Genomic DNA, 12,934 nt, shown 5'->3' on the forward strand with positions numbered 1-12,934 from the left:
TCGTTAGGTTCAATGGGAGCCATGAGAGTAACGGAAATGCAGTTTGATTGTTATTGTAAACTGGTGACCGGTCTCCGTGGGTATTGTGGGTAGTGTATAAACATGAGGTGAGGTGAGGTGAAATTGGGTTTAACGTTGTGCATGAGAATATTTCGCTCATATGACAACGTGCATGCGTGTGTATGTGTATGTGCGGCTGCTTGTACTAGCCCAGACTTAAGCTGGTTTTATAGTGCTAGCTCACTGAGATACCATGCCACAGTGAAGCATGAATACCCCACTCAGACACATTATACTGACTCCGAGCCGACCAGTCCTTGTTGTACCCATTAATGCCGAGCGCCAGGCAGGGACCAACAAGTACCATATTTTAACGTCTTTTGGTATGACGCGGTCGGGGATCCAACCCACGACCTTCCGCTCTCCGGGCGGACGCTCTAACCACTACACCACGGAGGCGGTCGTATAAACATGAAGTATTGAGAACGGCCCAAGTGTGCCAGGGTAACGGGTTATTTCACCCCCAAAACGTTCAACCCTACAGTTTCACCCAAGACTGTTTCACCCTGGTTGTTTCACCCCATACAGTTTCACCCCATTTAGAGGTTGTTTCACCCCACCAAATAATTATAATTATCAACTATAAAATTGTTTCAATATTTTATTTATCTATGTTAAGTGTCGAAACAGCATATTCAGAATTTTTGAATAATTATATCAGTTCATATTGGCTGTGTTGGATTGGGTGAAGTCCTTCGGTGACTATAATAATACTAATAATAATGTCTGTGTCTGTGTACCGTGTCCAGAGGTGAAGAAGCTTCTCGTGGATCTTCTTGAATTTCTGCCTATTGTATGGAATACTGTAAGGAACATTCTCGCGATCTCGCATTCTCGCGATCGCGACCTTTGGAAACAAGCTAAAAATGCCAAAAGTGCGACAATGCGAGATCGCGAGAACGCGAGATTTTGGCCAAATCTCGCGTTCTCGCGATCTCGCACCACTGGCATTTTAGCTTGTTTCCAAAGGTCGAGATCGCGAGAATGTCCCTTACAGTATTCCATACTATTGTCAAGAGTGGCACAAGTACATACAATGGCAGTCCAGCACCACAACACTTCTTGTTCAGCACTTACCTGATTGTTGTAAAACATCGCCTAATTAGGATTAACAGATTTGAGCATTAATACCATTCTCCATGTATACTCAATTAGTTGGGTGAAAAACTCTTGATTAGGGGTGAAACAACCCCTAATGTGCACGCACACACGCACGCACGCAGACGGACGTGCGTGCATGCATGTAAATACTATTTATCGCATGTTATGTTATATAGCTGAATTGTTTTATATAGCGTGGCGTTAAGCAAAATCCAAACAATTTATGACACCATGAAACAGTGTGGAGCCATGACGTTTGGTGGTCTATTTGTTGGAGTTATATATTTCTGCAAGGTAGTGAAAGGTCGATTCATAAAAATACAGTGTGATGGTTTTGAACAAATGAAATGTATGTAACTGTCGAATTGTTTATAACTAAGTAATGTTTCCGGCGTTTGTTTTGGAATATACTTTGAGTGGGCATCCATCCGATTCTAACCATCCGATTTCACTGTTTATATCCATTCATTAAGACGATTGTCATAAACGGATTAATCAAAATAAATCCCGACTTACTTAATGAACAACCTTCCCGTGATGATTATTCATCATTTAGTCCGCCAATGTTCATTCAATTAACCCCAGACTTGCTTCATTTAAACCCTTTGCACTGCAGGATTGAATAATTGTTTGTTGTTTAACGCCGCACTCAGCAATATTCCAGCTATATGGCGGCGGTCTGTAAATAATCGAGTCTGGACCAGACAATCCAGTGATCAACTGCATGAGCATCGATCTACGCAATTGAGATACGATGACATGTGTCAACCAAGTCAGCGAGCCTGACAACCCGATCCCTAAGTCGCCTTTTACGACAGCATGGGTTACTGAAGACCAATTCTAATCCTGATCTTCAGGGATCTGCATTGCAGGAGATGGGAGGAAGGGAACATGGTGTACTTCATTACTGACGATCTGGAACTGACTGCACAGTTATTGCTGAGTGTTCTCAGTCATAAAAATCGTGGCCGTTAATGACATCCCTGGAAATAAGACCTTAATTTAAAAGATGCAAGTCATGTCGCAATGGGCTTGCAGAAATATAACGCAAATCCGTTTCTAAATTGCCGATTTGCATTATGTAACCAACGTTGTAATTGTGCTATTTTAGTGATATAGGCATGTGCTGTTGGGTTTGCCCGGAAAGACAAAGATCTGTTTTTCGGTACCCGGAAACCAAAATGACGTCAAAAGTATGCACTTGTTGTTGCCCTGGCTGGCGCTCGGCATTAGTATTGAAACGCTTTGGTTGTATTGTTTCATTTTCTGCAGAACCCGAGGGCATACACGGCTTTAATACGTTCTCAGCATGCAAGGAATGTCGTAATGGCCTACACATGAGGACTGAAATCCGACTGGTCCAGACAACCAGTGGTCGATGACATGAGACCGCCGCCATATAGCTGGAATATTGCTTGAGTGCGGCGTAAAACTAAACTCACTCACTCGATGACATGAACAACGATCTAAGCCGTCGCTCTCAATCGACATGACTAGGTATGATAGCCTAGAGGTTAAAGCGTTCGCTTGTAATGACGAAGACCCGGGTTCGATTCCCTAGATTGGTACAATGTGTGAAGCCCATTTCTGGTGTCCCCACCCGTTGATATTGCTGGAACATTCCTTAAAGCGGAGTAAAATCATACTCACTAACTCGTTAATTGACATTACCAGGTATTCAGAGGAATTACGCAGCAAGAACGACCGATTCCCATTTTAACCATGATATAACCGGATCCGAGCACGCGGGGCTCCTTCGTTTAAGGCGCCATATTTCGCTATGCTCAGTTACAGTTCTTAGAGGTACAACACTCCTATTATCATTCGCCACGATTATGACTTTTGTCTGTCTACGTACGAATATTTTCAGAAGTTATCCAGCTCTTCGTCAAGAGTCGTTAGATCACATTTTCAGCATCCGTGTCTTGAACATACGTGCAGAACATTTCAAAAGTTTAGTCATTGGTGAAAAAAGTGTCCGATGCAATTCCCTAAAATGACTTGTACTGTATGCTAAGCCCATGCATGTATGGCAATTCTATCCTTTAAAAAGGCAAGTCCAAATAAGCGGACAGTACAAGATCCCCGTTTTTTATTCATATATTTTTTTTAAATTATCTAAAATATTGATTTTTACCTTAGAGACTTGTGCAAGTCTATATACGTTCTAATGTTACCATACGCATGCCACTGGGCGGGAAGCACATCCTGGTGTTTCAGCGAACACCAAGATTGATCACTGAATAATTATGATTCATAAGACATACTTATAATCGTACAATTGACTCTTTTCTTCTCATTATGGGAAAGGTTTCGTCGTTTTCATTACAATGTTAGTCAATTCGAAGACTCCATAAAAACCTATTCATTTATTAGGTTCATTCATACAATAGTCCTACAGACAAATGTGGACCCATGCACACATCAAGCAATCATGAACGAAATGTACATTTGGCAAACAATAAAAAAATATTGGGAAACATATTCATTGATCTTTCGTTATACCTATATTTAAGTATGTAAATTAAATCAGTTTCCATGCAAACCAGTCGGACGCTAGTATTCATACTCTGATCGCAGTTTAGGTATCGTGTAATGGTCAGTCCATGCAGTCCTCGTGGGAGGGACAGAGCTGACCCTACGGGGCCGGTGGGTGCCAATGTTACTACCAGATAAGGGTCGAGACCCAGGAGGTCGAGAAATGGGTTTTACCCATGATTTGTTGTATTTCGTACTCGTAAGTAAAGCCTCGCCCATTGGACGCCACGTTTCTTCACATTCGGTGTGGTGGTGTTTTCCACAAAACGTGTCCACCTTACTCGATATTTCATGAAAACGGTCATGTTCTTGTTTTTTCCTTAGCTGCAGCAGCTGTGAGTAAAAGGTTGCTCGATCCCGTATTTCCTCATCTTCGTAATAACGAACTTCTTTCTGGCCCGTTGATATGCTCGCACCACGTTTCGTCTGCTCACGGCTGCTCAGCCTAGACGGACACGTGACCGCGGTGCTGGGTCGAAGGTCAATCTTAGCCCGCCGCCTGTCCGTGAAAGCGTCCATGTTGAACTCTTCAGCATCTTTGTCCAGTTCTGCTTCGTTTATTAATTTACTCATACGTTGAATTAGGGGTGATGAAAGCGGTCGGCAGGTTATTGACGTTTTTAACTTCTGTAGTCTCATTTGTCTTTCTAGAAATTCTTCCATAGTGATGGTCAATGGACCGTCTTTCTTCTCGCTTATCTCCCTTTGTCTGTCTCTGTATTTCTGGAGCCGCCGTCGCATTTCGTTTTGTCCTTTGCGCATGTCCGCAGCGACAACTTTGCTGGCAGCGTTGAGAGTTGACACCTGCATTGCACATCTTCGCCTTTCAAGAAAGTTTTCACGAATGGATTTCTTTTCGAATTCATTGTCCATTTCTTAGGTTTGCAAATAGTTTCAATCCCTGTAATATAGAGAGAACATAGTGAACTGGTGAATTTAAGACAGTACGTAAATAAATAGGTGTAAGTGCATAATGAGAATAGTTGAGTACAATGACAATAGTAGCAAAATTTGAGGAAATTCTTTTGCAATATGCTTGCATGTTTGGGGGTGGGGGTGAGATGGAATGTATATCTCAAAACCAAAACCATTACATTTTCATCCTGCATTTAACATTTCAAATGCTCCCTGCCACAGATGTAAAACTTTGCTCCATGATTTCTGCGAGAAAAGAGTGACTGTGTTTGGTGTTTATTGCGTGGATATTCAATGATAACTCTGGACTACACATGTTAAACTGTACCTTCATAATATTTCCTCCAAATTAAATACTTAGTATATACGTTATGCATAAAGTAAAGCATAGTTAAAATATATTACATGAAATGTGTGTCATACGAAACTACTTTACTATATGGCATGATGTATATATGACTGACTGACTGAGTTTGGTTTTACGCCGCTTTTAGCAATATTCCAGCAACATCACGGCGGGGGACACCAGAAATGGGCTTCACACATTGTACCCATGTGGGGATTCGAACCCGGGTCTTCGGCGTGACGAGCCAACGCTTTAACCACTAGGCTACCCCACCGCCCCTGATGTATATATGAAATCTTTATACTAGTTGTTTGTGCTGTAATATTCGGTCGGGGATTAGGCTGTAGCAGAACTAGCAAGTTCGATCTCAGATTTTAGTAAAAAAATTCAAATTCCCCTTACTATCCTCTAACTCAAAATTTGAATACATCTAAATTTATATCCACCGTCACTATTAAAGGGTCACCTGCATAGGTGAACATGAACATATGTCAACATCAAGCGTCAATAGGTTTGAGTATGTGTGATCAACAGTTGACGAAAGTGTTGTTTAAGCTTATGTTTGTTTGAACATATTTTATTCAGTGTTGAAATGGATTGGGCACTAGTTATGTAACTTATTACCGCCCGCTCCCATCAGAAACATGAACAATAATGATTGGACGTAATGGATGGACATGATAATATTGAGACATATTATTGATTAATTGAAGCGCTTACTTCGTACAATGTATTTATGCACATGTCTAAAGATATTTTCATTGATAGTATTTGGCAGAGCAGGGTTGCCGTAAAGAAAGGTATCAATGTCTAACTGAACTTTTGATAGTTCAAAGTCTTTCTTCAGATCATAACGGACACTGACAAATTTTGGACATTTTAAGAAGAAATAGTTAGCATCTTCCACCGGAGCACCACAATTGCAAGCTCTACTCTCTGATAGATTAACACGAAACAGATCTGCTTGTAATGAACTACACGAATGTCTTAACTTCGTGTGTAGTATATTTGTCTTTCTTTCACCAAATAGAAAATATTTTAAGCTTATGTCACACTGGTTGGATGATTTCATGAAAATCATGATGAAAACCGCGATTAAAAACAATGAAAAGTGCAAGATTGAAGGTGAAACAGGTACCCAAAGCACACGCCCGAACGCAACCAGTGGTTTAGGTCGTGCACGTGCAAAACATGACAGTTAACAGTAAATGATGGTGTACTCTCTGTCATACTAAATAAAACGGAACTGCACCCTTGGAAGTTCAAAATGAGACGTTGTTTTGACACACCTATTTCTTGTTATCCGCATGACTCGTCAATAATGATGCTGAGTATATATACTCGTGCTCATAATTAACGTCACACTATACTAACAAGTATAATATCTAGATGAATCAGTAATGACGAGCATGGGCATATAATCTAAACGTTAATCATTTTACAACTTATCAGAGTCAGACACGCCGTTAAATACAATTCAAGACTCCAAAATGGGTGCCACGTTTTGAATCACAGAAATTCTTTGAAGACACAAGTGTAGATCTAAACGCTAACTTACCCGGCACTAGTTCACCATATAAGCCTCCTAGCATGAAAACGTCCAACGAACTTCACAAAAACAAATCCGTGCTTGCTTGTGCTTCCTCTCCACATGTTACTGGAGATTTAGATCCAGTAGGGAACACAACGTTAATCAGATTTCCTTCAGAACATTACCACTATGACGAGTCGGATTTGACCATATTGTTCCGCAAACATATTAACAATAACTCCCCTAACAGCTCCGGGCGGCGTTTCTGCAATACGAGCAATCATAACATATTGTTGGGATTACTTCAACTTCCATTTCGTCATGTGTTAATGCTAATAGTCTGGTTTAAAGATTTCTGTAGTTAATGTGTTAATCCCCAAGCTGTACCCCAAGGCTAAGGGTTAGTGCGTCTGTCTGTAGTGGTTACTAGACCATACATGACCCAGTAAAAAGTCTTGTCAGTGTACGCGCACGGTCGGAGTATGTTCGTAGTCATGCAATATGACATTGATTTCAAATATCGGAATATGAAATCAAACATTGACATTCAGTGTATGTTTTATAGTGTTGATACCCCAGGGGTGGTTGTTAAAGGTCTGTTTTGGTCGTCACTGGCCAGTGTTCTTTGTTCTGGTCACGCCCCGGGGGGAGTATTTGTTGAAAGGTTGTCAGATAAACTTAACTCTGAACTCAAGTTAACCGTTAACTAGCCCACGCTTAATGCTGGGTGTGATTACGAACCCTTTGCATAACTCTAGTGGTTCAACCACCTGCGGCTTTTGTTATGCCTTGGTTCTATGTTATTGGGATGAGCTAAATATTATGTTTTAATTTTATTGATTTATTGGACTGTAATTTGTATTTTCCCCGTACCTCTCAAGTTTTGTGTCTAAACCGTGAAGATCCGGGTTAGAATTGATCCTCAGCAACCAATACTTGTCGTAAGTGGCAACTAACGGGATCGGACGGTCTGACTCGCTGACTTGGTTGACACATGTCATCGGTTCCCAATTGCGTAGATCGATGCTCATGCTATTGACCACTGGATCATTGGCTAGGTTCGATTTTAAGGACCTCCGCCATACAACTGGAATATTGCTGAATTCTAGCGTAAAACTAAACTAAACTCACTCCTTTTGTACCATGAGTGAGAGAGTGATTTTAGTTTTACGCCACACTCAGCAATATTTCAGATATTTTGCGGATGTCTGTTAATGATCGAGTCTGGACCAGACAATCCAGTGATCAACAGCATGGGCATCGATCTACGCAATTGGGATACGATGGCATGTGTCAACAAAGTCAGCGATCCTGACCACCCGATCCTGTTAGTCGCCTCTTACGACACGTATGGATTACTGAAGATCAATTCTAAACCGGATCTTCACAGGTCTTTAGTACTGACCTCCAGATCCACAATATACGCCACAATCTTCAGTACTGCACCTTTATGACGGCGGCCGCAGCTGATCGAGTCTGAACCAGACAAACCAGTGTTTAGATCATGAATAACGTCACCAAACCTGATAACTCTTTAGGACAAGTAGGAGACGTGGGGACTCATAGCCCGGGACATCCCGGGGCCGTTATCCTGAGATGAACAGTCTTATTATGTTTTATTTATTTATTTAGTATTTTATATTTAGTATTTATGTATTACAGGTTATTATAACTGTAAGAGACATTAAACTGAGCTGTACCCCATTCGGCAATTGTTCTTCGATTATCATTTCATACAACTCCATGAAAAGTATTTTTCACCGATCAATACGGGAAATAATCAATCAATACATATGGAATAATCGTAATTGAAAAAATCTGTCTTTCGTTTAATCATGGTTTCAGTGTTGAAAGCTGTCTTTGTTACGTACGTGTACTACGCTGTGATGATTACGTGGATGAGTGAGTGAGTGAGTCGGTTTTGCGCCACTTTTAGGAATGCTCTAGCAATATTATGGAGCTGGACACCAGAAAGGGCTTAAATAATTGTGAACAACTTGGAAATCGAACCGGGCCTTAGGCGTGTCGAACGGAACTTTTTTAATCTACTGACTGAACATACACAATATAATTGTGATTATCAATGTTAATGTTGAGGGTTGAGATATTGTTTAACGCTTTTTTTACGGCGGTATCGCCTGCATGTATATTGGTTTAGGGAATTCATTTAAGTGATATATAGACTAACACGCCGATATTTCAGACACGCAATCTCCAAAAGCTGTACAGTATTCATAACGACTCGTGCCATTTCGGGACACCGGTCGCATCTTTCCGTAACCAGCAACTCCATTCGTCTTTTACCGGAATTGCATGAGTTGGTCACAAAGACAGGTGGATGATGAATGAGCCACCTATCCGAAAATACTAGAAAATGCGTCCGTAAAATCCTGCTTAGTGCACGGATGGGGCCACGGGTGTCTTAATCGTCCAGGTTACATAAAACGAAACGTTTTTCATAGACTCTCGTCATAACGTTATTGTTTCTTATGAAATAACTCTGCCGCCAACAGCCATTACACGTACATCCATATACAGTATGGCCTTAAAACTGCAATAAAATACTAGCTTAACCCTCTTTTCAGCGTACAGGAGTGAGTGAGTATGCTTTACGCTGCTTTTAGCAATATTCCAGCAATATCAAGGCGGGGGACACCAGAAATGGTGACATTGTACCCATGTGAGGAATCGAACTCGGGCCTTCAGCGTGACGAGCGGACGATTTAACAAGTAGGTTCCAGAGTACAGGAAGCTGACCACACCAAACCCCGTTCCGCACCAAATGTCACCTCCTTAAAAAGTATGTCTGCACCCATTCAGCATATGTGAACGTGTTAAAACACAATACTAAATATTGAAGAATATGGTTAGTCAATCACTTGATGGTGTACATTTTCGAAACACAAATATATTACACAATATCATCCAATCACAGCTGTAACATGTCTTAATCTGAACTGAATTCGCTCACACAGTGACGTCCGTTGGGTATGCCAGAACGTTGTGACCGTGGGTTCGAATCCAGGCATGCATTGAGTACATTTTAATGTTTGTCCGCAGCCGCATCACTTTGGGGTTTTAGGTGCGTTGGGGTAGCCTGGTGGTTAAAAGCGTTAGCTCGTTACGCCGAAGACCCGGGTTCGATTCCTCACAAGGGTACAATGTGTGAAACCCATTTGTGGTGTTCCCCGCTGTGATATTGCTGGAATATTGCTTAAAGCGGCGTAAAACTAAACACACTCACCTTCCTTGACGTTGACACGTCTTCAGCTGACAAGATACGTTGATTTGACATGTTGTAAGTGAGTGTAGATTTACTCCGCATTTAGCAATATTCCAGTAATATCACGAACACTTTAACCACTAGGCTACCCCACCGCCCTGCACCAAGGTGAACAGAATGAACGCCAGTTAAAGAACAGTCACCGCATGCGAGTATAATGTTCTCGATTTGCATACTATATATAGCTGCAAAAACCCAAATCAAACCAAGAATAAATTGTCATTTGAACAACCATTAACTCAAAGAATGAAAAACATTGTGTCTATTCTTGATTATCTAGTGCATCAATAGCTTCAATGAAAAATCAAAATAAACGAGGATGCATACCTCGAATATAGAACAATTTGACGATAAGACGTCATGTCGCGTAGAAAGTGTGCAGAGTGTTGGGTGCTTACTCATGCAAAGTCAGTTTACTTAAAGTCTGTGGTTCGATCCCCGACCGCGTCATACCAAAAGACGTTAAAATATGGTACTTGTTGGTCCCCGCCTGGCGCTCGGCATTAATGGGTACAACAATGACTGGTCGGCTCGGAGTCAGTATAATGTGTCTGAGTGGGGTATTCATGCTTCACTGTGGCATGGTATCTCAGTGAGCTAGCACTATAAAACCAGCTTAAGTCTGGGCTAGTACAAGCAGCCGCACATACACATACACACGCATGCACGTCGTCATATGAGCGAAATATTCTCAAGCACGACGTTAAACCCAATTTCACCTCACCTCACCTTTAAGTCTGTATGCCGCGATGATGAAGTGCATAGTATTTTGAAAGAACTTTTAAATTTCTGACTTTGTGTTTCGCCAACGACTGTTTTCTTCTTTCATGTGTTTCTTTGTCGTTTAACGCCGCACTCCTATTAGAAATATTCCAATTAACTATTTAGCGGCGGATTTTAAATAATCGAATCTGGACCAGGCAGTCAACCAAGTCAGCAAGCCTGACCACCCGATCCCGCCTCTTACGACAAGAATAGGTTGATGGAGAGCATTTCTTTCCTGGAACTTAACGGGTTACTTTCAGTAGTGAGTACGTTTATCTCCTTAACAGTGAGTGAGTGAGTTGGGTTTTCCGCAGCCTTTAGCAATATTCTAGCAACATCACGGCGGGGGACACCAGAAATGGGCTTCATTATAGAATACTGTAAGGGACATTCTCGCGATCTCGCATTCTCGCGAACTCGACCTTTGGAAACAAGCTAAAAATGCCAAAAGTGCGAGAATGCGAGATCGCGAGAACGCGAGATCAATCTCCTTAACGTTTAGGTGGTGCCGTAACCTAGAGATTAGAACGTCATGCTAAAACCCCCGGTTCTATTCCCCACATGGGTACCATCCGTGAAGCCAATTTCTGGTATCCCCGCCGTAATATTAGTCGAATATTGCTAAAAGCGACGTAAAAATATTCTTACTCACTCAGTCCTTAATCGTTACAGTGAGAATAATCTATGTGTCTGTCTACTGTTGTGACTAGGGACAGTAGGGTAGCCTAGTGGTTAAGGCGTTCGCTCGTCACACCGAAGACCAGGGTTCTATTCCCCGCAATAGGTGAAGGCCGTTTCTGGTGTCCCCTGCCGTGATTTTGTTGGAATATTGCTAAAAGCGGCGTAAAACTTTTAAAAACTCACGGCGTAATACACACTAACAGTTGTGACTAACAGCTGTCAATTTGTTGTACGTGTGGTTGTATAAGTTTTCATTGACGTGTTCGTTGTTTTGTTGATGTGTTCGTCGTTGTATTTTATTCGTTTCATTTATTGCTTTATTTGTTGTTGCATTCGTTGTTGTAGTTAGTACCATAGTCGGTCTTGCCTGAAACTCCGTAACATGACATAAGCCAGACTTGGTCTTTACTGCTAATTACGCTGCACAGGTAACTATCATGGGCCGGGCTCTCCTCCCGTAATTGCATTAAATATTAACGTGAGCTTTGATCTAATTTGGCTACCCACGCAAGGCGTATCATCACAAGCTAGGGGAAAACAACAGGTAAATATGGGATATTGCCTGGACACACACAAACATTGACAGGTAACAAGGAGAGGAACGCTTCACACATCGAGAAGTCGACATGGATGAAGGTCTAACTTAACCATCTCCAGGTTAGAAACTGTGCTCTCTCTTTGTCTAAATGTTGTTTTTACACAAAATATTGCTTTCTTAGCCGGTTTAGTAATGTTCTCGTTTTAGTAGAACATTTATTTGTGTTTAAATATATGTGTATTTCAAGTATTACTTTTCATCGTCAAGGTTTGACCTCCATGTTAGGAACAGTTAAGCCTACGTAGAACATTTTAATGTGAAGTATTATTGTAATATCAATTGGTTGTAATCTTGTCCTTGAAAATATACCAATCCTTCAACAGTCCTTATTATATTGGTTTCCATGCATATAAACGTGTAATATGAATTAAGATTGATTGTGTAGGTACCATAATCACCTGTTCTAAAGTTTCCTTGCCTTTGATTGAAATCAGTTTGTTGTAACGCTCGATATGTTGAATAAAACAACAACAAAAACATCCGGTGATGGAAAATGACGACTGTTTTGGGTATGTTTGTTTTTAATTAATTCACAATTTCACAATTTCCTAAAAAAAAAAATGTCCCTAAACTTGTTTTGTTGAGAATATATAATGCAAGTTCCATGTTCATAGTCAATGAGTCCGACATTACCGTTAGAAAACTGGGGTACATTTACCGGTTTCTGCTGTTATAAAACTGGGGTACGTTTGCCGGTCTCTACTGTTATAAAACTGGGGTACATTTACCGGTCTCTACTGTTATAAAACTGGGTACATTTACATTTACCGGTCTCTACTGTTATTATAAAACTGGGGTACATTTACCGGTCTCTACTGTTATAAAACTGGGGTACATTTACCGGTCTCTACTGTTATAAAACTGGTCTCTACTGTTATAAAATTTGCCGGTCTCTACTGTTATAAAACTGGGGTACATTTACCGGTCTCTACTGTTATAAAACTGGGATACATTTACCGGTCTCTACTGTTATAAAACTGGGATACATTTACCGGTCTCTACTGTTATAAAACTGGGGTACATTTACCGGTCTCTACTGTTATAAAACTGGGGTACATTTACCGGTCTCTACTGTTATAAAACTGGGATACATTTACCGGTCTCTACTGTTATAAA

The 12,934-nt window shown here is 41.0% G+C and overlaps 1 protein-coding gene across 1 annotated transcript; it reads right to left on the bottom strand.

Annotated features, from left to right (window-relative positions):
- Positions 1 to 3,717: 3,717 nt before the first annotated feature.
- LOC124283742 lies at positions 3,718 to 4,572 on the bottom strand. Its single transcript, XM_046719765.1, has one exon. The coding sequence runs from the start codon at positions 4,570 to 4,572 to the stop codon at positions 3,718 to 3,720; it is 855 nt and encodes a 284-aa protein (XP_046575721.1).
- Positions 4,573 to 12,934: the final 8,362 nt, after the last annotated feature.

Source organism: Haliotis rubra, unplaced genomic scaffold (genome assembly GCF_003918875.1).
Source record: "Haliotis rubra isolate DU_JTF1 unplaced genomic scaffold, ASM391887v1 Scf32, whole genome shotgun sequence".
Taxonomy (NCBI): Eukaryota; Metazoa; Mollusca; class Gastropoda; order Lepetellida; family Haliotidae; genus Haliotis; species Haliotis rubra.

Bases quoted from the DNA above. Each gene is read 5' to 3' on its own strand.
- LOC124283742 (XM_046719765.1), bottom strand. From the start codon at position 4,572: ATGGACAATGAATTCGAAAAGAAATCCATTCGTGAAAACTTTCTTGAA.